We start from the raw sequence: 27,110 nt of genomic DNA, 5'->3' as shown, positions 1-27,110 counted from the left end.
CGGTTGGCTGGCGTCAGGGACCTGACCACAACCGGTCGGTTGTGGTCAGGTCTCCCCAGTATTAATAATAATTATGACAGGCCAACCACTCTACACACGTTACTATTTAGTCGTGTCCGACAGCCCAACCAATTTGGAACGTGTATTAAGACTTACAGAGCTCGATGTGTACCTATTACGTATACGATACGAAGGCACCTCTATTAATTTCGCACGCCAATGTTGTTCATCGTTTAATTCAATTTAATGAAGTTTTCTGTACTTATAGAGGTAGTTAATTAGTTATAGTCGACATGTATAGTGCTACATGTATAGACACATAGGTATATGGATGTGTAAATGTCTAGACGTTGACCCACCTCATCATAAAGTAATAATTTATCTTTCTACTTCAAAAAATAGATGGCGTTGATGTTAATATAGGTGCCTAATATGGCTAATATCCATCCACGCACTACACATACGGTAATTCTACGAATATCTACCAAAATTATAGGTATGTACTTATGTAGGCATTACACGACCTCGCCTGTACATAGGTACATGATAATATACATTTTGTGTAGATCCCTACTCCCTACATGTAACACAGGGACGTAGATACATACCTACCTACTTTGTTTTATAAGTTCTAAATGTCTATACTAAATATATTTCAGACAATTTTGAACTTTATTCAATTGGTTTAAGGTCGAAAACCTAATTGAATCTTCTAGATCGATAATCCCGTCTCATGGTGTAAAACGTAACATCTGAAAAGATCAGCCTAAATAATATCGACCTTATTTTATAAGCAACAGAGTTCAAATTTGTATAATCCGATCATCTACTAACTCATCTGTATAAGTATAGACGTAAAGTAAAAATTCTAAGTTTTTAAATTATAATTTATTCGAAAATGTCAAGTGACCAGTAACAATAACAGCGGTGTGGAACTGTAGCGTCTGTATTAATATAAGTAGGTAGGTAAGACCAATACTCAACTCAACGATGTTTATAAAATTAACCAAACAATAATGACGTCAGAAAGATTTATTTTTTTATTTATTCTCAGTGTCCCACACCCACGCTAGGGTCATGATAAAATTAGGTATTTTCGATGAAATTACTCACTATAGGTACTTCGATACCGACTTGCCTGTTCTTGCTATTTCTATCTATTGAGGATTGCAATTGATTACATACGTATTTAGGCAGCTACCTGTAGATAGGTAGCACAAGTGCACGTGGACACATCAGTCCACAAGCGTTCTGCTTGACGAATTCATATTCTGACGAAATCATCAACCAGTGCCAAGATTTCTTTTAAAAGCCATCGACCTGCTACGGGACAACGTTACAATTTGCGGTCAATTTAAAATGCAATGGTTCTTATTCCCATGTGATAAAGAACAAAATAGAATGGCTGGATGTTTTGTCGTATCCTTGTGATTTCGGTTTTAGAAGTCATTCGGATAAAACTCGGACTTACGCTTTTCTGGTACAAGTAAACTATAGTTGGCGGGAAATAAACACGTTTTCATTGCAACGTGGTTGTTTTTTTAAACGTGATATTTAAAAATGGAACTGAATTAGCCCGATCAATTGATTAATGCCTACTTATTTTTTTAAATATTTTTTTTACATAATGCCGCGTTCAGATAACTCGGTGTATTGTTTTAAGCAGGTAGGTACTAGGTAGGATGACCAAGACAATCGGGCGTTGAACTCTCGAAAAACCACACGCGCAAAATTGTATTTCACGGACGCTTCGTTTACGGTAACACCTACTCTTTTTTAAATTAAAGCATATATACCAATAAAATACATACAATCTAGGAGCATTTATTAATTTAATTAGACTGTTTAGTGGTTTATTTAATACCTACAAAAGTGCTTGCATTGATGCATTTGCTTCGCTCGGGTTACCTGCTGAGTTCCATGAATATTACACTGATTTATAGCCCTTTCACAATAACATTACGATTCATTACATAAACAAAACAATAACTAGAAAGGTAAGCAAATACCTTAACGCGAATACCTACTATTTTACTACACACACGCATGAATGAAAAATACCGATAGATAGATAAGCGAAAGGTACGTAAGTACATAGGTACAGTAACTGCCATAAATTACTTGTTCCCTGCATTCAATCGACCTGTGTGTGTACGCATGTAATAAATACCTACGTAAGGTGCGTGTGTGTAACGACTGAAACTACGAACGAAGCTAAACTGTTTTTAAAGAGTTACTTTTAGCACTCTGTAGCTGATAAACTGCACAATGCAAATCTAATACAGGTACTTACGTACATTCTTAGCTTTCTTAGGTTACCGGTAATCTAGCTAGTCGTGTGCAATTGTGCATATACCTAAATAGGTATTTCGAAGGAGTCAAAGTAACCTTGGAAGAAATTAAATACTTAAACACAAAAGCAAAATATTCTCGGTTATTGTAATTATGTTTCAGGTGTAAAATCATATAAATTGTATTATTAATTTTCCAGAAGAACACCCATTTATTATTTTGTCTTGTTGGAACATTTTAACGATTGTATTTTTTTTAAACAGTCTAGAAAGAGAACGATATATTGTTGCTTGCCTGTGTTGTTTCTAGGGTTTATTCAAGGTTGTCTGAAGATGAAAATTAAACCTATAACTATCTCTTTCTACCTAGTGCAAATGAGAAATGTTGTTTCACCGTCTTGAAGTAGATGCACCTAACTTCACACCGAATGTGACTCCCCGCGCGAGGCGTCGCGCATTATATTTTTTCCTTCTTCCTCCTTCATTTGGTCGTCGGTGTTTGTGCGGTGAACATTGTTGTACGTTGTGCGTAACACGTGCTTATAATTATTTCTTTATAATTTAAAAGTATCTCCTAAAACTAATTAACACAATGGCAGACGCAGCCGTCGAGAAAAAGTAAGTTTTTTTGTTGATTTCATTCAGTTTTAGTAACTTTAACGATATAGTATTTTTGGCGGCTTCGAAAACGTGATCAAAATGGCTTCCTATTTATTTGTGAAATTCGTGTTTTCTGTGAATGTACAGTGTTTCTGTAGTGTTTAAACATTCGTTTCAATTTATTTTATTAGTGTGCTAGTACCCAATAAAGTTCAGGTGCGTAATGATAGTTTGGTGATGCTTATTTTGTAAACGCCGCCAAAGATAAGACACGCGGGAAAATGTTATTTTACTGATAAACGATTTTAGTGCATTTCTGAACTTACGCCGAGTTAATTCTAAGCGAGTTGTGTGTGGGAGAATGCAGAGTGTCGTTTATATTTAATGATTTTTCCTGTTATGGCGTATTATAATAAAGTGGAAAAGTTAAAAGCACGCCGGGTGGCGGGCGCGGGGCCGGTTGTTTTATCCAAGATGGCGCTGCGTGCGCGGCGTGCCGGCGCGAAGCGACGCCGGGCGCGCGCTCGTTTGAATTTGCCGAGACCTCGAGTTTTGCAACTCAGGTTGTTCGGTTACGTTATCGCGGGCGACGCGTGTTGTCATTAGTTATTTTTAACGCTTTACGAGTTGCCGTGATGTGTAGCCCACTGGAGCGAGTAACGTATTCATTCAGCTAAGGTGATCACGGTTACGTTCGGTTTCCTATGTTGCAACTTTCCCACATGCAGCCTTGCGCAACAGCCACTTGTTTTTGTTCCGGCAGACTTTTCCTTTTATGCCGCCCCACTTAACCGCTGAGCATTGGCCGCGTGTGGAACTGTTGCATTGTTATGTTCCGTTACTGACTCGCGTACTTCGCATTAGCCACGGTGCGTAGGTATTGAGATTGAAGATTTTACGACATTCACAGCGGTTAACGTAGTCGCTATAACTTAGTTTTCTAGATAAAGATTCAAAATCATATTGGAACAAAATCTTTCAAGATAACGTATTTTACGTGTTTACTAATGAAAAAGATAACCTGCAACTGTTTCTTTTTTGTATAATTAATGAATTGCATACTAAAAATATATTTTGATGCTTTCAGTGATGTCGCACCCGAGGAGGTGACCTCAACTGAGGCGAAAGACTCACCAGTCAAGAAATCTCCCGCCAAAAAGGTTGCAGAAGCACCTGAAAGCAATGGCAAGGAGGAGAATGGCAGCGAAGCCCCTGAGGACGCGCCTGCTGAGAACGGTGACGCCGAAGAGAGCAACGACGCCACTGAGAACGGTGATGCCACAGGTGAGCTGACCCACAAAACGATCATTTATTAACTTACAAATTATTATCACTTTACACTTTACACTGAAATTTACATCTTAGGAGACATACAAAGTCCTTACTTTTCTTAATAGTACTGTCTATTGGTTTACAGAAAAGAAAGAAGCTGGAGTGAAGAGGAAATCAATCTCCACGGATAATGGTGATGTGGAGAAGACCACACCTGAGAAGAAGGCGAAAGTAGCAGAAGAGGCGCCCCCTGCGGAAGCTGAGGAGGCGGCTGCTTAAAAATTCTAACCAAACTACCTCGCTTGGTTTACTGCAATGCAACAATGTTCATTAGGGCCCAACTCAACCCAAATACATATCTACATTTACCATACCAAACTTACTAAACTACTTGGACTTCCTAACATGCCAAAATTTACAGACAATAGATAATATACAATAGACTGCCCAAACACACATACAGGTATTATGTTGTGTGTAGTAAACTACAAACTTTTAGTTCCCCAGACACTTAGGGAGTCTTGGTAGTTCCTATATACACCTATTTGTTTATCAATATCTTTGTACCAAAAGGAGTTGAGCTCTTTTGTGACCGCACTTATGTTTAGGTTTATAATACATTATGTATTAAATCTTACCTGTGAAGTACCTGTAAATTGTAAATTTAATGTTACTGTCAGTGGCGACTGGAGTGTGCATCGCAGTGAACTGAACATCATTGCACGAGTCGGTTTAGGTGTTGTATGCTGTTTTTGAGTATTGGTGTCTATCTCAACGGACTAGTAGCGGTGGATTATTGAATTGATGAAAGTAACATGTATCAGTTTACATATTACGCCAGTAATGTACTGCCAAAGTAATTCACAAAGTGTGAAATCAATTCACAATCCGTTCTGTGAACGACGCGTTTTATAAAACAGCTTCCGAAAAACAAGGATTTTAGATAAAAATAAGATTAATTAAAGTTTAGATAATTAATTCAGTTGTAAATTTAAGTTAGCAGGTAAATAACGCACATTTTTTGTATTTCATAGGCATTATTACTTAACCATTTGAACATTCCTTTGACATTTTGGTTACGGTTTGCACTGTGAACGAAGTTTACTTCTTCGCGAGTCGGACGGAGTTTGCGTTTTTATTATGCACATTTGACTTAATAAACAGTGTTTATTTTACGCTTGAAATTCCAACCGGTGCGCTGGGAAGACCAGTTATTTAAAATAATTGTTCACATTGTAACACTAATTTTAAGAATTTGGAATTTAATTAAAGTTCAAAGTTGACAAATAAGGTGATAGTTCATATTGACTTAACTTTTGTGTGCTATTTTTTGTTTGTAATTTCTATGGACAACTTTATTTTTCTTATATCCTGTTTTTCTAATTTATTTTCTTATAATTGTGATAGTAACAGACCTCGAATGTAAGATAACCCTTGTGGAAACGAATCTTCATATTGTCGAGTAAGTAACATTGTGTTCTTGCTGATATAATATTGTATTAAAGTTGTGACTAACTCTTTCAGAATGTAACTTACAATTTAATTAAATAACTTGATTCAAAGTACATTTAGTATTAGATTTAAAGTAGTGTGTACAGTTTACACTTTACTTCTCTCAACCGTGGAGTTAGTGTTTGTAAAACATTTCTGGCAATAAAATAGTCCAATCGAAATATTGTTTTTGTTTTCGCTACATCATGTACTACCTACGTAAAGAGATAAGTCATACCAAACAGAATGGTGATTTTACACGCATGATTATGTACTTATCTCGTTACAGAGCAAGTTTGATTATACTGACTCAAACTTAGTAGGTCCATTGACATCAACTGAGTTACTACGATTGCTTACTTACATCTTCAAATACAAAGTAGGTACCTACATTTAGCTTGTAATGTTCACATTGATTTATAATAATTAGCTTTTTGAAATGCAGTTGCAGTAGCGAGGTACTTCTCCATCAGTATTTATAGACATCGCTCACTGCCGAGGATACAATTAAAAAGGCCATGTTGCATTCGTTACAATGACGCAATTGGACGTAATGTAGGTTTTAAATAATAGCATTCGTATCTTGTAGTCTGGTCCTTAGGGTTAAAATGTATAGCTAGGTATTGGTATGAATAACATAGGAACCTAAACAATTTACTTATAATACTAAGTATGTTTACGTTCTTGGACAAACATTTATTAGTGATGACCAATACATCGATAGGACGAGCCAAATCAAGGTCGATTATTGCCGTGGAAACTATACAGTACACAGACAGAGGAAGTAGGTTTACACCCTCAGTCGTTGGTCAGATAGCTAGGCGATCAGTCACTGGGTCAAAGGGTGGGGGTGTGACGATGTCCGATAAAATATAGTGATAGGAATCATGTCTTCTCTTACTGTTTTTCTTCTTTTCTATTTTATTCGCAACACATTTGGACAAACCACGCAAAATATTAATGTGTGTGAGTATCAAGTAACGTGTGTTAATCTTCCGAGCCACCAATTTTATTTGCACAGACGTTTCAATAGTTTCCGTTGTGTCGTTTTCAGCTACACAGCTGTAGGTTTTTTAACTTGTGTGGCATGACTCACTGCACAAAATTGGTTCAGGAATAAGTTCTAGACAGTAACCGATTGCGATAAGTAAACCTCGTAAATTGTATGAAGATTATTTTTGAACAGATCTCGTTCATAAACAAATAATTTTCATGGTTACATCCACAGTGCTGATTAATGAAGAGAGCAATGCTTTAGCTGAGAAAGCTTTTGAAGTAGCGAAGGAATATGTGAGACGGAACCCGAGCTTGGGTCTTGCCGTGGACCCTGTGATTGTGGTGGGGAATAGAACCGACGCCAAGGTTTTCTTGGAAAATGGTAAGAATATTTAATAAGAATTTTATGATTCAGGTTGAGTTCTATTTTCCATTGAAAGATTGGGCATCATGATCACCATGTTGGTTCTTATTTATAGTTTGCAGAAAATACAACGATATGCTGTCAGCGAAAAAGACTCCTCATGTAGTTCTCGACTTCACAATGACTGGAGTGGGTTCCGAAACGATTAAGTCGTTTACAGAAGCTTTGAGCTTGCCAACTATATCAGGGTCCTTTGGCCAAGTTGGCGACCTGCGGCAATGGCGTTCCTTGAATGCAAATCAAACAAGATTTCTTCTGCAAGTGATGCCTCCAGCTGACATCCTACCAGAGGCCATTAGAGCTATCGTCACTAAACAAGATATCACAAACGCTGCTATTATTTTCGATGAATTCTTTGGTAAGTTTAAAGCAAAATATTTATAAACGTTCAGTTTTATCGCATCAATCAATAATGACATGTTTCCGACGCCAAGCGTGAAATTCGAACAAATATAGCGTATATGTCAAGGCTCTCAAGGTCCCAGTTTGAAACCGTTTAGATAGCGCCCGCATAACTTTACCCGTTAATGAAATTTATTGTTAGTTACCAAGTCATGTTAACTGTTCTTGATAATTAAATCTGTTTGTTTACAGTTATGGACCACAAATACAAATCTCTGCTACAAAACATACCGACACGACACGTGATCACGCCTGTGAAGAGTTTCGAGGCAAACGAAATTAAAACTCAACTTGAAAGTCTTCGGAATCTGGATATAGTGAACTTCTTTATAGTTGGGAGTTTGAGAACTATAAAGAACGTTTTAGATGCTGCTGACAAAAACCAATACTTTGGTAGAAAAACGGCATGGTTTGCTTTATCGTTGGAGAAGGGCGATATTAGCTGTGGTTGTAAAAATGCAACCATCGTACACATACGGCCGACACCAGATGCGAACAGCAGGGACCGATTGGGAAAGATTAAAACGACGTACAGCATGAACGGCGAGCCAGAGATCACATCCGCCTTCTACTTCGACCTGTCTTTGAGAACGTTTTTAACGATCAAGTAATGACCTTTACTATTCCAGTTCTAGTGTACCAGTTCTAGTTTAGTGCACCACGTGCAATGTGGTTTGTCTAAATATATCCTGGCTTATTCCATGAGAGTTCACGCTTATGAATTTCCAGATCACTACTGGACTCTGGCAAGTGGCCAAACGACATGAAATATATTACATGCGACGACTACGACGGCAAGAATACACCAAACAGGACCTTGGATCTTAAAACGGCGTTCCAAGAGGTGCGTTGACACATTTAGGCAGTACCTACCGCATATTTAGATACAATCGCCCAAACCGTAACTGCCGGTTACCAGTTACTGATTTTTTCCAGATAAAAGAGACGCCCACGTATGCTCCGTTTTATATCCCGCCAGATGACCCCATGAACGGGAGAAGTTACATGGAGTTCAGCACCGATCTACTCGCCATCACGGTCAAAGACGGGGCGTCTATAAGTAGCCATTCGTTGGGTTCCTGGAAAGCTGGCCTCTCTTCGAACCTAACCTTGACTGACCCCAATAACATGAGTAATTACTCCGCGCAGCTAGTGTACAGAATCGTCACTGTCGAGGTAGGTAAATGAACTCTGCTATTGTTTAAAATTCTGTTGGCAACTTGATAAAAATTTGTTAGTTTACTTAACAACAAACTGTTCAAACAACATTGTCATTCTCATCTTTCGTTCGTCTGGAATTTTGATAAGAAACGGACAATTTTTAGCGCTGTTCTAGAGAGCCGTTTTGTTTTTTAGCAAAAGCCGTTTATCATAAGGGACGAGCAAGCACCCAAAGGTTTTAAAGGTTATTGTATCGACCTCATCGAAGAGATTCGAGCAATCGTTAAATTCGATTATGAAATAACTTTAGCGCCCGACGGCAACTTCGGGACAATGGACGAAAATGGAAACTGGAACGGAATTATCAAAGAGCTCGTTGATAAGAAGGCAGACATAGGCCTGTCGTCGCTGTCTGTCATGGCTGAAAGGGAAAATGTCGTAGATTTCACCGTGCCCTACTACGATCTAGTCGGGATAACCATAATGATGAAACTGCCGAGGACTCCGACATCCCTGTTTAAATTCCTAACTGTCCTGGAGAATGACGTTTGGCTATCGATACTGGCTGCGTATTTCTTTACCAGGTAATCCAATGACATCATTCAGTTAGCTATAACGTTGCAGAAACCTGTTCCGTGAGGACACCTCACAACTGTGCTCCACAATATCTTACAATTTCCGAATTCTTTGCAGGTGACCTTATTTTTATCCTTGTCTGTTTTTGCTTGAAAGAGTGAGAGGGTTTTAGTTGGAAAACGAGTATTTTAATGTAGCGTTTATAAAGTGCTGTAGCGTTCGTAATCTGAAAATGGGTGTTCATCCGTGGCATTTTGACATTTATTACGATACATAACGCGATCGATGGGCCAGTGCCCACCTGCTTCCATTATTTCTTATCTGATTTTATGGAACGAGGTCAAACGATGGACCTGATGGCTCATGTACGCCGATGTTACCGTTTATTTATTTATGAACTTAGTTATTGCACGTGCCAACGGAATCCTTATTAATTACACCTTTGCTCTTGTAAGAATTTACGTAGAATTCTAGAACATTCCTTCTAATGATTATTATAAGTGGGTATGAATGTGTTTTAGCAGTCTAGGATTTGAACGGTAGGGTTAGTAACCTACTTACGTATCCGCATCTAGGTATGACGAAGTTACTGGGTTTTTCACATAAACATTTTCATTAGATAGGCTTAGTCAAAAATATTTTTAGCATTTGCCGATAACGGAATTAATTGATATGTAATCAGATAAATGTTATGGTAAAAATATTGTGATTACATAAATAACTAATACATAGAATTTTAGATTTAATAGAAATTGTTGAATTTAATGGTTTTAAGGAAAAAAAAAACACTCGCGTATTGTAGATACCAACACCTATCAATGCTTACAAAACTTATTTTAGCCTTTTAGGTTAAACTAAACGCTTTAAAAAAGAAACCTCCAAATATAATTGAATTTCGAAGCGCGCCATTCTTTTTTTACTGGCCGGTATGCGCCGAAAAATTAGTCACAGTTCCAATGGAATAACTAAAGTAAGTGCGCATAGCAACAAGTACTTCCCGATGTTCCATTAACCAATTTTCAGCCTTAACTCCCTCCATTTAGGATTCAAAATTAGTTTGGTCATGAAACTCATGTATTTTAGTAGGTATCCGTAAGATATGGCTGAAACAATTTGTATGTTTTTACACATAATGAACCAGACGTTATTGTGATGTTAAAAATATTAATATTCAAACAAAAAATACAAAATGGTGACCATAAAGAACAAAATATGTATGCAGCAGACAAAATTAAAAAAAGAACAAAGATTACGGAAAAATACTATACTTAAGTAAAATACTGAGCATTAAAAGATCACTTTAGAAAGAGACGAAGCGAATATGCTGTCCTCTTCTACTAGAAGTTTAAAAAAAACTGCGCGTTCATATGATCCTAAGGACAAAGATTTATTTGGCCTTTGATTTTAAAATTAAATAATAAATAGGCCACGTAATGAACGATTAAGTAACATGACATAAACAGAATGAGGAAAAATCGACCTAATTCCTAGTTATTTATACCCATACGGATTTCATATAAACTTTACAAGACCGAAAACCGCACACTGATGTATAATATTGCAATATGGATGACCTCTAACGTGTTGCGTTACATTAATATTGAAAAGAGGATAAGTTTATGTTTGTTTGTATGTTTGCACTGAACAGTCTCCGAAAGTACTAAACCGATTTCTTTTCATTCATTCGGATATTTTTTCAGAATCATTTGACTTTAAGGTGGAAACACCTTATACAAGGAGTCAAGGTAGTTTTAGGTATAAGAAGTCGAAGGAACCCTTTATTGCCTAGAAAAAATAAGGGAACATCAGACTTATCGATTGTAAATTCAATTTAGTCTAGTCGGAGACCTGCTAGGCTATTCTGTAATTGTCTGATTGGTTGGTTTATTCGAGCCGGCCAATCAGAGCGCTGAATGGGCTTTCGTTTCGGACAACTTTAAACGTAAAGTAAACTCGTACTAGGAACGTACGGAACATTCGAAGTAAGCTCGATCACCATTCACCATGTTATTGGTTGTGAGAATAATATCGACCAATGACGGGCGAGAATGCGACCGGGCTCAATTCGAATATTTTAAATTGACAATTACAGCTTAGCTGAACTCGAGAAAAAACTTTTAAAATGTCTGCGGACAAACCCGAGAGCGGAAACTTAGTTCTATATTTTGATTCTGACTCAAATATAATATAAATATAATACCTATGTATACATAAATATAGGTTAGCTAACGGGAAATGTTATAGCATGTGAGGTCACGTTTGTTTAGGCTAGGAACACTAGCTATTTATTTGTTTAAAACCAATCAGATTTGAATCTTATTACGTATTGTGTTAAAGCGATTCTTCGAAGTCCCTTTATAGTTTTGAACATCAATTTTTACATGCTTCTATTATTAGTTAAGTATCGGGAAACTTTTCTGTTTGTTTATTACGCGTTTACGCCGAAACTGCTAGACTTATAGCGAAGAAATTCATTGCAGATAGATAGTTTTGAAGACAATGAAAGGATTTTATCCAAGATTAGGGTTCTGTTCTGAGTTCTAGATACTTATTGTGTCAAAATGTATGTTGCCGTAACCTAACCGGGTTTCATGTTGAAAAAAAGTGCTTAATTATATAACATCTATGTGGACACATAAATGCAATAAATAATTTGAGTTTGAGTTTGAATTTTAGGCCTTAGTATGAGTTTGTTTTACGTTTAACGAAATCGAAACGAGGTTGCGTTCGGTGTTCTGATTGGTTGGTTTGTTTGCGCCGTCCAATCAGAACGCGCTCTTGTTTCGTTTTAGTTCAACGTAAAGTAACCTTGTACTAAAAAGATAAAAATACTTAATTCATATAACTGAAAAACACTAGTTGAATACTAGTTTAGGCTCCGCCTACCCCCATGGGAGACAGTCCTGAGGTTATGTATGTACTAGTTTAAACATAAACAGTTTCATTTCAGTTTCCTAATGTGGGTATTCGACAAATGGAGCCCATATAGCTATCAGAATAACAGAGAAAAATACAAAGAGGATGAGGAGAAAAGAGAATTTACTCTGAAAGAGTGTCTTTGGTTTTGTATGACGTCACTAACCCCCCAAGGGGGTGGCGAGGCGCCCAAGAATCTTTCTGGACGATTACTGGCTGCTACGTGGTGGCTCTTTGGGTAAGAGAAAATACTTAAAAATTCTTACCAAATGTTCTTTATTCATGTTATTTAAAAACTTTGACAGATACTGATAAAAAATCTATGAAAAGCCGTATAAGGTGACTGGAAAAACCGTGACTGCACGGTTGGTGCGGTTGCTGGGCAACCAGCTGCTACACAACGGGTAGCGGGTTCGATTCCTGCACGCGACTACTCTTTGTGTGATCCACAAATTGTTGTTCCGAGTCTAAGTGTGATGTGTATGTGAACTTGTATGTTTGTAAACGACAACATGAAGGATATGATTTTACATAAGCAACATTTTCAGCTCTTTTCGATGTATTTTAAAACAAAAGCTACACTGAAGCGCAATTTTAATATCCGAAAACAAATCGCAAGAGTTCTAAATATAATTCTGACTTATAACAAGCACTTAAGACCAATTTCACCGGTAATTTCCCACACAGGTTTATTATAATAGCGTCATACACGGCGAACTTGGCAGCGTTTCTGACGGTGTCCAGGTTGGATACGCCCATTGAGTCCCTGGACGACCTGTCCAAACAATACAAGATCCAGTATGCTCCTCTCAACGGATCCGCAGCCATGACTTACTTCCAGCGAATGGCTAACATCGAGGAGAAGTTTTATGAGTAAGTGCTTATTTTTACTTGTATTAGTAGGTGTTGTAAGAAATTCTCATAGTTCGGTTTCTAGACAGGTTTTTTATGGGGAGAATATCATGCAATGACTTCTACCGCCTTGGGTGTGTGAGGCGAGAGTAGTGTCAGACTCTTACTGACTAAATACCTACCCCGTTCCTACTCCTGCTTTTCGAAAAGCAGGAGTAGGAACGGTAGACCCGAAAAACCTGTTAGATAGTCCGCAGCTCCGGGTCGGGTATCAGCCCTACTGTGGTAGTCTAATGGATAGTAGAGGGCTATGGAAGTTATAAGGATTTTCCGAAAATTTAGTGTGATGATTGGCAGTTCACTTTTTATGGCGTAGGGAGCAAGCGAGCAGACTGATCACTTGATGGTTAATGATTATATTAGTGTAGCCTATAAAACAAATGTGTTATTAAGTGATTACCTAAGCAAATTTACCAAACAGTTTATTCGGGAACAAATATGATGTAAATTCTCAAGAATATTTTTCCGATCCGATTCGAAGAAATTAGTCATCAGTAAGCGTACGTGCAACTTGCAACAAAATCCTATAAACCTTTGTAGAACGTGTGTTCCTGTGTAGATAAAGTTCCTGTGTAGATATCTAGTGTATCTACACACGCATTAATACACTTACTATAAAAATAGATAGATAGGAACGGATTTGATAACACAAAGCGTAGATTATCGTGATTAGAAAGGCTTATCAGTATTAGAATACTACCTACAGCAAAAATCTTTTTAAATTATGCCATAAAATATGCTTTGATTTAGTCGATAGGTGTTTTATTGTAGAATCATGGTCGTTTTCGTATGTACGATTTATTAATGAGAAAACTGCTAGACTCGATCGGATGAGATCCAACATAATTCCACGTGTTTCATAGTCGTTATTACAGTTCTTCTTTATTCGAAGTTACACTTTGGTACGTGCATAAAAATAATTTTAATGTTAATGTGTTTAAAATTGTGTTTATATAAATATGGTCACCACGATTAAGAGTGTAAGTATACTAAATATCAGATCGATCGGACATAAGGAAGGGGTTTAAATGCTAATCACTAAATTTGATACAAACAAACAGGTCAAGCTAAATAAAACCGCTTAAAAACAGACAATAGGTAACTACTTTATAAGAACTAAAATAAATTATCTATTTCTAACTAAATAATCTTCTTTTCTCACTACCACAAAATAGGTTTTAATAAATCCTATGTTTAATTAAGTTTTAAAAGAATCAGTGTTACGTACATAACATACGATAAAATTCAATTTTAATTATCTCATGACACTTCCAAGTCTATAGGTTTTAGGTAACCTAGTGCCCGAATTAAGTTTTAGGTTACCTAGCGTGCCTGAAGAATGAGGGCACTAGGTCTTCAATGATTCATATTTCAATGCAACACTATTTGAACAAGTTTTTCGTGAAAGAAAACTAATGATATTTACAAGAAATGTAGATTTTATAAAGCTGTTTAAATTAAAACAAAAATGAATCGTAAAATGTGTTATATAGACAATGCAGAGCGCTAAAATAGATATAAATTGGAAAAGAATTGGAAAAATCTAGACTAAATCGGATAACACATGAAAGAAATGAAATTGTGTGTTTTTCAAATGATCACGAACGTGATTGTTAAGTATTAAAAGTGTGCAATTTTAAGTAAGTAGTAGTGTTAGTGGTCTTTTTCAAGAAAATATTTTTTCCGATCGATGGTATATGCTATGCTTTGGCATGAATGGACCGTGACTGACGTGAAACAACGGTTGCGATGTGTTTCGTTATGGCCCAATTATAGCCCTTCCCAATTTTCTCAATCTCCGATTCCCTACCATCCATTAAATTCCTAACCCCAAAAATTCCTACCAACAACGCACTTATCACGTCTCTGGCGTATCGGGTGTCCATGGGCGGTTGCTTACCATCAGGTGATTCGTCAACCCGTTTACCGGTTTATACCACAAAGAAAAAATTATAACCGAGCCATTCTCGAACTGTATGTAGGTAACACTATCCGTTATCATTTCTTATCGGTCAAATGGCGCCAGCACTTTCATTTAATGTGAAATCTCTGATAAGGGGCATCTTCATACTACTTATCATTTGTTTTCGGATCTCAAATCTACAATCACACTACGTAGGGGCTCGAGTCATTCAACTTTGTCGCAAAAATTTGCATACTCGTGATACAAACATGTTTAATGTGATAATTATAATAAACAGCGACACACCTCAAACGTATGAATTCTTTTAAATAATAACTGTAGATTGCTAATATTCCGGAGCTGCGGACTACCTAGCGGGTTACCGGGGCTCCGGCTCGAAAAGCAGGAGTAGGTACGGGGAGGTTTTTAGTCAGTAAGAGTCTGACACTCCCTCTCACTTTGCAAAAAGACGGGAGAAGTAATTGGATGATTTTCTCCCCTTAAAAAAAAAAAATTTTTTTTTATGTTGCAACTTTTGCTTGCTATAATAATATCATTAGAACTTGAGACGGGATATTAACCATGTTTATTTATGTCCATGAGTTTATAGACAGCGCCATGATCACGGATGAATAGTTTATCCGTGATCATGGCGGTTGCAACAGTGCCGAAATATCGGAAACTCAGACAAAAATAAATGGTAAATATCCCGTCTCAAGTTCTAATGATAGTGTTAATGACGCTGTCAGTTTAAAAGTGGCATAATAATACTCTACATTTGCCGGATTTTTCTGTCTGTGCATAAACTATACTCGGGAAAGGCCTCTTTACGGAAAGAAATGTTTAATCTTAGGTGGTAGCGCTACACCAAATGGGCCTTCTTATGCTATATGCATACATACCTATTTTATATTTATTATCTATCTACGTAGGTTTTACAGGCATCGATATGCGTAAATGCGGGACATTTTGCCCCCTATTCTTTTACCATTAATTATAAAGTTCTCAAATTGTGCGCTACGTTGCTGCGTATGTTTACCATTTCATAAATAATCGGTCAAAATGTGTTTTTACACTTTCCAAACAAAAGAGAATGCGATGAGCAAACTCCGGAATGATTGATCGTTGCCCGTTGGGCTAGGATTATGGAAAAGTCTGTGCGTGCAATTTCATTTAATGGAAGAATAATAAAAAGTATTACTTGTCAGATTTGAATTGGATGTCTACACAATAAATCAGTAAAATGAATAACATGATAACTACTTGCTACCAGTGGCGTAGAGTTCATTTTTATCCATACAGGAAAACCTGGGGTTTTTTCGGTTTTTCGAAAAAAATTCTCAGTTTTAGCACGGAGTCTGGAATTGTGCCCAATATATGGCTCACCGCCTATTACGTGGGACTTATAGCACAAATAGTGTAAAGTGGGTGTACATTGTGCAGTGGCATTATTGCCTTAATATGCATACCCCTTCGGTTCGGGTATAAAAGGCTTGACGATGCACATAGGTAGCCCTTATGAACGAAGACATGATATCGTATTAAGAATAATTCTAACTAAATTCACTTTAAACCTAGTGACAACATAAACAAAGGAGGATCAAAGTTTTAATCCTCCTTACATCTCTTTACATCAAAGGCTAAAGAACAACTGTCACTTTTGAATTTAGAACATCCATTTGACGTTAACGAATCTCTGAATGCGCACAGATTATGCAAGCGTTGCATTGGCAAGTGGTGATTAATGTGTTTAATCTTGATATCTGGTTGCACTCGGTGTCACGAAGGTTAACTGGCACCTCGCTGCGTTTAACACCGAAAAAATATAGCCAGGTCAGGGTTAGAGGAACTGGTTATGCACTGGTTAGTGGGTAAACGGACATCGATTGGAAATATACAGCAAGAGTGTGCGTTAGTGTTAGTATGCTGAAGTTTATGTCGGTATTAGATTCATTGTAGGAATTGGGTCAAAGGAAACCCTTTCTTGGGACTCCGTTTTCGCAATATGACATAGTTTTCTTCAGAAAGACTGCACCAAGATGTTTATAAAGTCGTTCATTGAAACAACGATGGTGATATAGGGTGCTAAAGATTTTTAAAGACCACTACATCTAGCCCGAAATACTTCATACTGCCCCTAATATTTTTTCTCACCTTTTAAACCCGCCAAATCGGTCTACCAGTTCTCGAGTTTTAGCGAGACTAACGAACAGCAATTGTATATTTATGGTAGAGTCGTGTCAATCACCAAATTGTACGATTCTACCATAAATATAACTTCAAAGCTCTCGAACAAGCGATATAGACGAAAAACCTCAGTTAAGATGACTAAAACTATGTCTACCGCCTAGATAATTACAACACATCTATGTTGCTATGTAAAATGACGTAATATGTACTACATAATGATTACGATAGACCAATGCTAGTGATAGCACAGTTTATCGCACATGTATGTAGGTATATGGCACTAGTGGCCTACTTATTTTGTTCTTCGGCTGGCTAGATAAGCGGCGCATTCTATTATTATAACTGCTGTATGTAGTTATACCTATGTGGGTATCTTCCTACGCTATCCTTATTGCAGTGAGCCTACTCAATATTTAAAGATTTTTATGGTTGTTAGTAAATTGTCAATTGTAGATGTCGTGGTGGCCTGGTTTAAGACGTATGCTCCTCATGCATGAGAGTGGGTTCAAAAACTAGCAATGGCGAGTACCAATGTGACTTTTTGGCCGGCTCGAATAAACCAAGCAATCAGGGTGCCAAACGCGCACTCGTGTCGATTACTTTAAACGTATAGCAAACTCGTACTAAGGGTATCTACTAAAACATACTTTTTTATGGAATAAGCCGGTAAACGAGCAGACAAATCACCATCCATCGATGATCGATGGTAAGCAATCACCAGAAGCCAACACCAGAGGCGTTACAAGTGTGTTGCCGGTCTTTTTGGGGTTAGGAATAATTAGACCTCCGGTAACCTAACTCACACAACGCAAGCGTTGTGTCACGTCGGTTTTCTGTGAAGCCGTGGTATCACTCCGGTCGAGCCGGCCCATTCGTGCCGAAGCATGGCTCTCCCACACTTATTTACCTATAGCTATAGCTATGGTAGGTACAAGAATAGGTTCTGGCTATTAGAGTAAGGAAAATGGCGTGGTTTATTAATAGGTAAACAAACTGACGTTATCTGCGGTTTTCATGATTTAGGTAGCTAGCTACGTAGTATTCAGATTCAATTTAGGTGCACCTATGTGCACCTAATCTATGATAGCTTATTACCAATCCGCTCTTTTGCCCCTATATTAAAAAGAAGCTTTAATTTTGTGACATGTTCAAGAACAACAATTTAAATAAATAAATTATTTCATATTTTTCAATTTACGAAATAAAATTTAAATAAATGATTACAAATAGTGTCCCAACTAGCAAAATCAGTACTTAAAACGATCTCAAGACTACTTTTATTTTCACTTATAAGAAACTTGTAGCATTCTACAAAGCTGGATTTGGGCGCAGTTATAAGATCAGTTATTTCTATATCTATCTTATAATCAACTTATAAAATGTTACTAAGCCCTATAATTTACTTGACTAAGCGCAATAGCTTCTATAATGTTATGAGACTACACAATTACAAGTACAAACGCTCTTGTTAGTATCTGACATAAGTATCTTACTAAAGCAATCTTGTTTATATGGCACTAGTAATGTACTTAGTTATTAGTTATAAGTATATTTTAAGAGGTTATTTTTGTTGTTGCTTCGGGTCGTGGTGCCGGTTGTTCTGTAGTCATTTATTTTTAATAAAAACGTAACTATTATTTTGTGTTATTGTAAAATATAACTAATAATACATTTAAAATATAGGGTGTGAACCCGTGGGAAAGTCATATTTACTGTAAATGTGTACCAAAATTTAGTTAATTTCACAATGCCCTCCGAAAAATAGCACATTAGTATATTATTGTAAATTAATTATTTCAACAATGTCATGAATATCCGCCATGTTTTAAAATTGCTCTTCGTTAAGTACTTTATAGAATCATTATAGGTAAATTAGTATTTGTAACAGTTTCTGTCCAGATAACTCTCCTCCATTTTAAAACAAATTAGAGTTCCCTTGAAGTCTGCCTGTTAATGATCGATTTTCCTTTTTTTAGGATTTAATTAACAAGATGGTCGTATTTCTGATACGACCATCTCTGATGTCGACTGTTTTTTGACAAAATCTTCTTTGATTTTACTTACAAATATAAGATGGCCTTGGACAAATACACATTTTGTGTTATCCGAAAGCTGCAATGGGTGTGGATTTCCAGTTTATATAAACAATATGTATAGACCTACTCATTTCGTTTGTAGTCAAGAAAACATAATAGTTTTATTGCATCAAATCTTTTTTGGTTCCCGATTTGCTCCCAGTACAGTATATATGACCATTACATCGAGGATGAATGCACAATTTGTTACTGATTTTGTATCCACATATTTTTTAAGTACTTAATTTTTTAATGTTAAAATAATTTTATCGGATAATATTTTTTTTTTTTGACATTTGTTATTTTTTTATAGTCAGTGGTCTCTGCGTTATTTAAATCGTATTCTTCTTCCCAATTTTCAACTTCTTTACTTTCTGAGTAGTGGGAAAAGGGTGAAAAAATATTATTGATCGCGGAACCCTCAATTACTTCACCTGTGTTTGCACTTGACGCGCTTGATTTATATCCCGATCCTGTTGTTTACTAGTAAAGTGATTGATCTACTATCTTATAAACCTTTTTGATCTTATAGCTCTCTTTTTAAGTACTATTAGATTTAAAAGAGTCTCGAGCAAGACTATGATGGCACAAACTTGTAATCGTTTCAGCTAAGTATGTTATAATATCATTTTCTCTCACAAAATGCTACTATAGGATCAAAATATTATTCAGGATTATTTAGTCTTACTTCAAACAATTATAGGAGACTTATTCCTTAAAGTGTCCTAAAAGATAATCTTATAGTTAACTAAAAGACTGAGTTATAAAGGCTATTACTCTTGAGTATATGTATGCTTGTGAAATGCTATTACTAGTAAAAATGTCCTATAAATGTTTTAGAGATCAGTCTTGTAGCGAACTACAAGACCGAGATATAAAAACAAATGCACTTGAGTATGTTAAGGCTTGGCAAATGCTATTATAAGTTAAAAAGTCTACCGCAATGCCTTTACAAGAGCGTTATTAGTAGTGACAGACTTATAATATTTCCTTATAGGATTACTTTGCTTGTTGGGGTTGCCATTACGTCAAACATTATCTCGTTTTTTTTTTACTAGAAATGTTCAGCTTTTACTTTTTTCAATAGCCTTGAATGTTTTGATAAGATGATTACCTTTTTTTAATAGTTATGCAAAATGTCTTTCTTGCAAAAACCTTGTAATATGTAAGGAGAATAATGAGTTAATTTGTATTTTATTATTATGTGTATGTCTCATTAAAAGGCTATTGCTATGTTTTAATGTCTTTATATCTTAAGTACGTTAATGGTTTAATGTAGTCATGTAGTTTTATGCCATAGTCACATATTGTAGTATCTGTTATATATAACAATTACACAAGTCAGTACCGTACTGTGTACATTATGTGTATCTAAAACTATTGAAGTTCAGTCAATATCTGGCGTGACGTATATCACGTTTGTAGGCAACTATGCACTTTGTCGTTGTAATTAAAAACGTCATTATTGCATGTGACTTCAAACGGTGTACAGTGCACGCGAAGAGTTATTATTGAAACGATACTTCTATAGTGACTAGTAAGTGCCAAAAGCCCATAAATAAATAAAATTATTAAAAAAAAGAAACATCAATTTTGGTGTGACTAAATAAAATCCCGCGCCTTTTCATATATGGAACACAAATTATTTTTTTATCCGATAAACAGTTTTGATCGAGTTGTGAGTGGCCAGTGTCATAAATAAAGTTTATAAATTGCAGAATATGGAAGGAGATGAGTCTAAACGACAGTTTGAAGGAGGTGGAACGCGCAAAATTAGCCGTATGGGACTACCCAGTGAGTGACAAATACAGTAAGATGTGGCAAGCAATGGAAGAAGCTGTGCTACCCAACACGATTGAGGAAGCCATACAAAGAGTCAGGGATTCCAAGAGTTCTAGTGAAGGCTTCGCCTGGTTGGGCGACGCTACGGATGTGAAGTACCATGTGATGACCAGCTGCGATCTTCAGTCCGTTGGAGACGAATTCTCAAGGAAACCTTATGCTATTGCTGTGCAACAAGGATCTCCGTTGAAGGACCAGTTTAATAATGCGTGAGTACTTTTCTATTTCGATTTGCATTCCATAAAATTATTGGCTAAAAAAATGGTTTCTGTTGGATATTTTAATATCATCACATTTTATTATCACTACACGAATAATTCAGCTAATAATTACCATACAATGTGCAATATTTGCACAAATTTTATCGTGAAACCTACACGTTGCTACGTCTCTGTCCATTGAACTATATTTCGACTAAACAAATAGACTTTAGGTATCTTTGTGGAACGTATCCGAACATAATTTACATAGCCTAAACTCTAATTATTGTCGGTCAACGACCTTTTTATTGCGCGACTTCCCGCCAATGCTTCCCGCCATCTTTTAGTATTACGTGTAACGTTTTTTTCTCGATATTTATTTGAGCTATATCTTGACACTTCCTTACGACCGTAGGCTTACAATCGTGACTAATGCTGCTGCTAATAAAAAATCTAAATAATACGTGTCGTTGGGAAATATTCCGTACATTTTTTTAACTTTTGATTGCTAATATTTTTTCTGTAGACTGCGGAAGAAAACTAATATGATACGGTGGTTGACATGCGAATTAAATTACGGAGTTTATACCTACGACCCACTAAGAGTTGTTGCCAAGTGACACTATTGACTATGTGGCTTCAGATTTGTCCTGAGTTTCTGATTTGTTTTACAATTTATAGTGCCAAAATACTTACTTTAATTTCCACCAACCTGTTATCAGGATCAGGATAGCAGCGTGATACTTTACCATTTTATAAGCTAGGCTGTCCGCAGCTCCCGATCTAGCATATACCTTAGCTAGACATTATTGAAAACGGTTAATGTCCTATGCAAATGTCTTTCCAAAGGTGACCTCGATGACATTCGTCGATTCTCCGTAAAAACTGTTTAACATGCAAATCGTCCACGACTTATAGTAATCCGACCAATTCTAGTACCTACATATCTGTTAAATATTTACTTAGCTTCAATTGAACAAATATTCTTAATCGCAATGGGATTATGGAATTCAATTATCGTATTCCATGGGCCATGCCTAACCTCTTATCTGTCGATATACGAGACACAATAGAAACCACATTGTGTCTAGCGCAGATCTGTGTTAAGGTCGTTAAGGACTTCCAAACCGGCCTATCTGGTGGAAGTCATTGGGGGAAGCCTATGTTCAGCAATGGACGTCATGTGGTTAATATGATGATGACGAATGGTCCATTATTACCATTCATATTTTTCTTAGGATAGTGCTTTCGTCGCGTAGGTCTGGATATTTATGGTACCTACGTATGTATGGTAGAGCTTATCAAAATGGGGGTTCCTCATTTTGAATAACTTTTCTATCCGTTCCTCGCTCCCATTAAAGTAAGAGTATTGCCAGTTATCAAGACTTTGAATTTAAGAGGATTAGGATGTTATTGGATTTGTTTATGTCCAGCATTCGCGTTAATTAACTAGATACAATTACGCCCTTCCAAATCTCCCCAATCTCCAAATTCCCAACAATCCTCATTCCTAAACCCTCAAAAGGACGACAATGCATCTGTAACGCCTATGATATTTTAGGTCTATCTGCGTTGCTATACCATCATTAACTCCTTTTGCTCGTTTACCGGCTTATCTTATAAAAACATTCTATTCCTCCCTCCCATAATCTTTTCATGGTAGACAACAAAAGATGCACGTTGTTGACGTATGAGGTAAAACAACAATCAAATATACAGAGCTACGTTATTCTATAATTCAAGTTTCTAAGAATTCATAAAACGTAACTTGTTTATGGCGATTATTTCTATCGATGACATCGCCATGGCATTTATATAAAACGATGCATGACTGAGCTTCTAACGTAATTTCTATTTACCGATCTAGTATGCTGTTTGATATTATCGTGTTTACCTTATATAAACTAGGGGTTCCCAACCATTTCTAGGTCAATTGAAGACCACTTTTTATCATTCTTGTTAGGTTCCACTATTACTATAAGTTTATGTGGTTCCACACTATGATTTTCTACAGGGTCGTGAGGTTTATTCTCATAAGTATAGTGATTTGGATTATTGAAATCAGTTGCTTGCTCATCTATTGTACCCTTTGAAATAAGTTTAATTTCGGCTATGACCGTTTTTTAGAGGCGGAATATCATCCAATGACTTTTCCTGCCTTGGGCGAGGCGAGAGAAAGTGTCAGACTCTTGCTGACTAAAAACCACCCCGTTCCTACTCCTGCTTTTCGAGCCGGAGCCCCAGTAAACCCGCTAGGTAGTCCGTAGCTCCGAAAACGTTGACCGTGGAACTAATTGGATAGACAGAGTTGTTTTCTAGTATACACTATTTTTTTCCTTTTATGGACCATATTTTTTATTGTGGACCATATATTTTTCTCTTGTGGACCGCTGTTTGGGAACCACTGGTATAAACAGATCGATAGCATTGTACGAACAGATCAAAGTGAAGTGGGCAACATTACTTAATGATTAATGCCTTCGAAGCGCCTTTCAAGTTTCAATCGATGAAGGGACTATACTTATGTATATGTTTGTGTATTATATGTATTTAGGTTGATATGATGTTAAGGGTAAACCTTCAGATACCTATTATGAGTAAAAGGGTACAAAAAGTTGGAATGTTTGCTCTGCAGAAATATTAAAAACAGCTCAGATACATTTTTGTTGTACTACATTGAACATGATGGTTACAATTTTAAATAGGTGTAAGTTTTCGAAGTTCCTCTAAAATTGATAGACCCTGGGTCACTAAAAGAAAAGCTTTAGAAATGAATTCATTTATCACAGACAAATTAATAATTTCTGAATTAACTAAAGTCTACATTTAAATACAGCCCCTAAGCTTCCCTTCTTAGGCCGTGGATTTAAATGACTTCAAATTACCTTAAAAAACCAGTACACCTATAGTATGAGTTTGCTTTACGTTTAAAATAATCGAAACGAGAGCGTGTTCGGTGCTCTGATTGGCCGGCTCGAATAAACCAACCAGTCAGAGCACCGAACGCGGTTTCGTTTCGATTACTTTAAACGTAAAGCAAACTCATACTAAGGGTACTAATCAACAGAACACACATTTACCTTCTTTAAATTAAAGTACAAACAACACAATTTCAAATTCCAGAATCCTCCAACTGCTAAACAAGCGAAAACTGGAGAAGTTGAAAGAGATCTGGTGGAACAACAACCCTGAGTCCATGAAGTGTGAGAAGCAGGACGACCAGTCTGATGGGATCTCCATCCAGAACATTGGGGGCGTGTTCATCGTCATATTCATGGGGATCGGACTCGCTTGCGTCACGCTCGGCGTGGAGTATTGGTGGTATAAGTGGAGGAAGAGGCCTGCTGTTGGTGATGTTACACAGGTATTGAGTAAAAACTGGTGTATGTATATGTAGTACCCTGTTTTTTTTTGTTGACGGGGAAATCTTTAAAAGGCGCCTTGCTTTTTGGGGAAAAAAACTAGGGAGTCTGGGATTATTACCTAACTAAAATATTTATTCTTTTGTGCTCATATATTTAGTCTTTTATGCTTGTGTTCCTTACTTGATTGACTTCGCATCAATCCGTTTCATTTCTCTGCACTACCCTATGGTTGACTGTTAGAGAATGCCTTAGGGCATTAAGTCCGCCATTCACTGTTTTGTAATGAAGGTTAAATAAATAAATAAAGTCTATACTAAAAGGTCCCTCCTTTAAGTGTCCTCCTGGTCTAAAAAAAAACTAATTTGTGTAGTTTTTGTCCTCTATTTTTTTATAACTACTTGATCATGACAATGCCTCTATAATAACAATATTTTAAAAGAATTTAATTATAAAAGAATTAACATTATTATTTTCTTTTGTTCTTAGGTAGAACCAGCGAAATTAACGAGAAACAACGTCGACAAACAAGGCGAAGGTTTTAACTTCAGAGGAAGAAACTTAGGTCTCAATTTCAAACCTAAGTTTTAAAAGTATCTACCAAACGGTCTACTGTAGCCTGATTTACAAAAACATTCCTTAGTTTTAAAGAAATAAAGTTCCTTTCATTTTATCACCAACTTGCCTCTTGCGAACAAAATTGGAACTAATAAATGAAATGGAACGAAATTAAATCTTCAACAACTAGCGACATCTAGTATCGTGAAAGTAACTCAGTGGTACATGATTTGCGAAATCAGTTCTTAACTCTACGGAATAACAACGAAACGGTTTGACCCGTATAGTTTAAAATAAATATTTTTATTTATCTTTAGGTATTTTCCAAGTGTTCATTGATCTCATTTTTCTATAATTAAGAATATTGTATAGTTCTGCCCCAATGTATGCAAGTGTGTCTGCAATAAACACGTGGCACCTCTCCGTTTGTTTTAATTACCCATCAAATACTTATAAAGTGTGATTTACAAGATACTGAGCGTGTAATAGCATCCCATTTCCGATCTACTTTTGGTTGTGTGACGTTAGGAATCTGTAATCGGTACCTAATGTTGTTCTAGAAACTTCCAAGGTGAACGACGAGCTTCCGAACATTGACGGTAGATGGCGTTGTGCTCAATACTTTACTATACTCACTTTTACTTCGGGTTTTTTTACTTTAGTTTATTTGTATGTTGATAGATATTACTTAGACGAATATAATAACAATGGTAATAATTTTATCTCCAATACACTTCTTTTCCAGTATACTTCAAAACAAAATAAGTTCAGTGGTACTTATCCTTAGAATGAGTTTGCTTTACGTTTAAAGTAAAGGATACTGTGACCAAATAGGTATCAGATTCTTCGAAGCCTATGTATTATAATTCTTTCATGCATGCAAAATAACAAAACCATTATTTTTATGAACTGTTAAATTTCCTCTAACAAATAGTAGAGTGAATGAACTATACTCATTAATAAGTATTGTCGATAATAAAAATCATAGATAATAGTACTCATAGTATATTCAACTTATACCGGAGAGAAACAAAACAACAAGGTAATATGTTTAAAGTAGTTTATTACAATAACTTAACGTTCTAAGTTATAAATGTATGATCAACATTACTCTATTACAATGTACAATTAGACGTGGGAGTGTGAACCGATTGTTGTATCTTGTATAGAAAATAATTTATCAACTGTTATGTCTTTTGGAGTAATTGTCGTTATGAAAGACGCATGCTTTGAATTATGTGATAATATTGTATCAGGTGCTTTTTTTTCCATCCATGGTTGTCCCACTGTATGGCAAAGGCCTCCCTCCGAGTGGAAGGAGGGTAGGGAGGCTTATCAAGTGCTTTGGACGAAAGGGAATGTTAAAGATTGCAGGGCGCCTTAATGTAGGTAGGTTGCTTCCAACTGGCTGATCTAGAAGTCTTATAAGGGAGGGCTATGTTTGGAAGTGAACGTCTTTTTTTTTGAGGATCAAAAGCGTACAATGACTTCTCCCGCCTTGGGCGATGCGAAAGGGAGTGTCAGACTCTTACTGACTAAAAACTCCTGCTTTTCGAGCCCTAGCCCCGGTAAATCTGCTAGGTGGTTCGCAGCTCCGCAGAGTTAGGATTATGATAATGGGACGAGAAAATATGCGGGTACTAAAAATCCTAGAATTTCTGCTGGACTGCAGACCTGCTATTAAGTTTACTGGAGTAGGAGACAATTAAACTAATGAGTCAGCTAGTGTTAATTAAGTATGAGAACGGCTTTGATAATATTTTCTTTTAAAGACTTTGCCCCACTCTAGGATTTTCTGCTATGTCGTGGATGCGTTTACAAACATACAAGTTCACACGCACATGACACCCAGAACTAAAATAAAATCAGAAAAAAGAAAAAGAAAATCATCCAATGACTTCTCCCGCCTTGGGTGAGGCGAGAGGGAGTGTCAGACTCT

The 27,110-nt window shown here is 36.5% G+C and overlaps 2 protein-coding genes across 2 annotated transcripts; both read left to right on the top strand.

Annotated features, from left to right (window-relative positions):
- The first annotated feature begins 2,717 nt into the window (after positions 1-2,717).
- On the top strand, positions 2,718-5,836 carry LOC118276275 (uncharacterized). The gene is made up of 3 exons (XM_035594528.2): positions 2,718-2,909; positions 3,979-4,175; positions 4,309-5,836. Exons 1-3 carry the CDS (start codon positions 2,884-2,886, stop codon positions 4,440-4,442), a joined length of 357 nt encoding a protein of 118 aa, XP_035450421.1. The 5' UTR covers positions 2,718-2,883; the 3' UTR covers positions 4,443-5,836.
- Positions 5,837-6,434: 598 nt separating this feature from the next.
- Positions 6,435-25,592, top strand: LOC118276259 (ionotropic receptor 25a). Its single transcript, XM_035594506.2, has 12 exons — positions 6,435-6,620; positions 6,883-7,032; positions 7,130-7,432; positions 7,669-8,083; positions 8,206-8,320; positions 8,413-8,652; positions 8,833-9,221; positions 12,164-12,367; positions 12,817-13,002; positions 20,928-21,260; positions 24,375-24,615; positions 25,103-25,592. The coding sequence occupies exons 1-12, from the start codon at positions 6,542-6,544 to the stop codon at positions 25,202-25,204; spliced, it is 2,757 nt and encodes a 918-aa protein (XP_035450399.2). The 5' UTR covers positions 6,435-6,541; the 3' UTR covers positions 25,205-25,592.
- The last annotated feature ends 1,518 nt before the right edge of the window (positions 25,593-27,110 follow it).

Source organism: Spodoptera frugiperda, chromosome 31 (assembly GCF_023101765.2).
Source record: "Spodoptera frugiperda isolate SF20-4 chromosome 31, AGI-APGP_CSIRO_Sfru_2.0, whole genome shotgun sequence".
Lineage (NCBI taxonomy): Eukaryota > Metazoa > Arthropoda > Insecta > Lepidoptera > Noctuidae > Spodoptera > Spodoptera frugiperda.
This window is presented reverse-complemented; position numbering and strand designations above follow the sequence as displayed.

Excerpts from the sequence above, each read along its gene's own strand:
- LOC118276259 (XM_035594506.2), top strand. The coding sequence starts at position 6,542 with ATGTCTTCTCTTACTGTTTTTCTTCTTTTCTATTTTATTCGCAACACA. Across the intron at positions 8,653-8,832 it reads ACAGAATCGTCACTGTCGAG|CAAAAGCCGTTTATCATAAG; the intron begins GTAGGTAAATGA and ends TTTGTTTTTTAG. Across the intron at positions 24,616-25,102 it reads CTGTTGGTGATGTTACACAG|GTAGAACCAGCGAAATTAAC; the intron begins GTATTGAGTAAA and ends TTTTGTTCTTAG.
- LOC118276275 (XM_035594528.2), top strand. The coding sequence starts at position 2,884 with ATGGCAGACGCAGCCGTCGAGAAAAA. Across the intron at positions 2,910-3,978 it reads GACGCAGCCGTCGAGAAAAA|TGATGTCGCACCCGAGGAGG; the intron begins GTAAGTTTTTTT and ends TGATGCTTTCAG. Across the intron at positions 4,176-4,308 it reads TGAGAACGGTGATGCCACAG|AAAAGAAAGAAGCTGGAGTG; the intron begins GTGAGCTGACCC and ends ATTGGTTTACAG.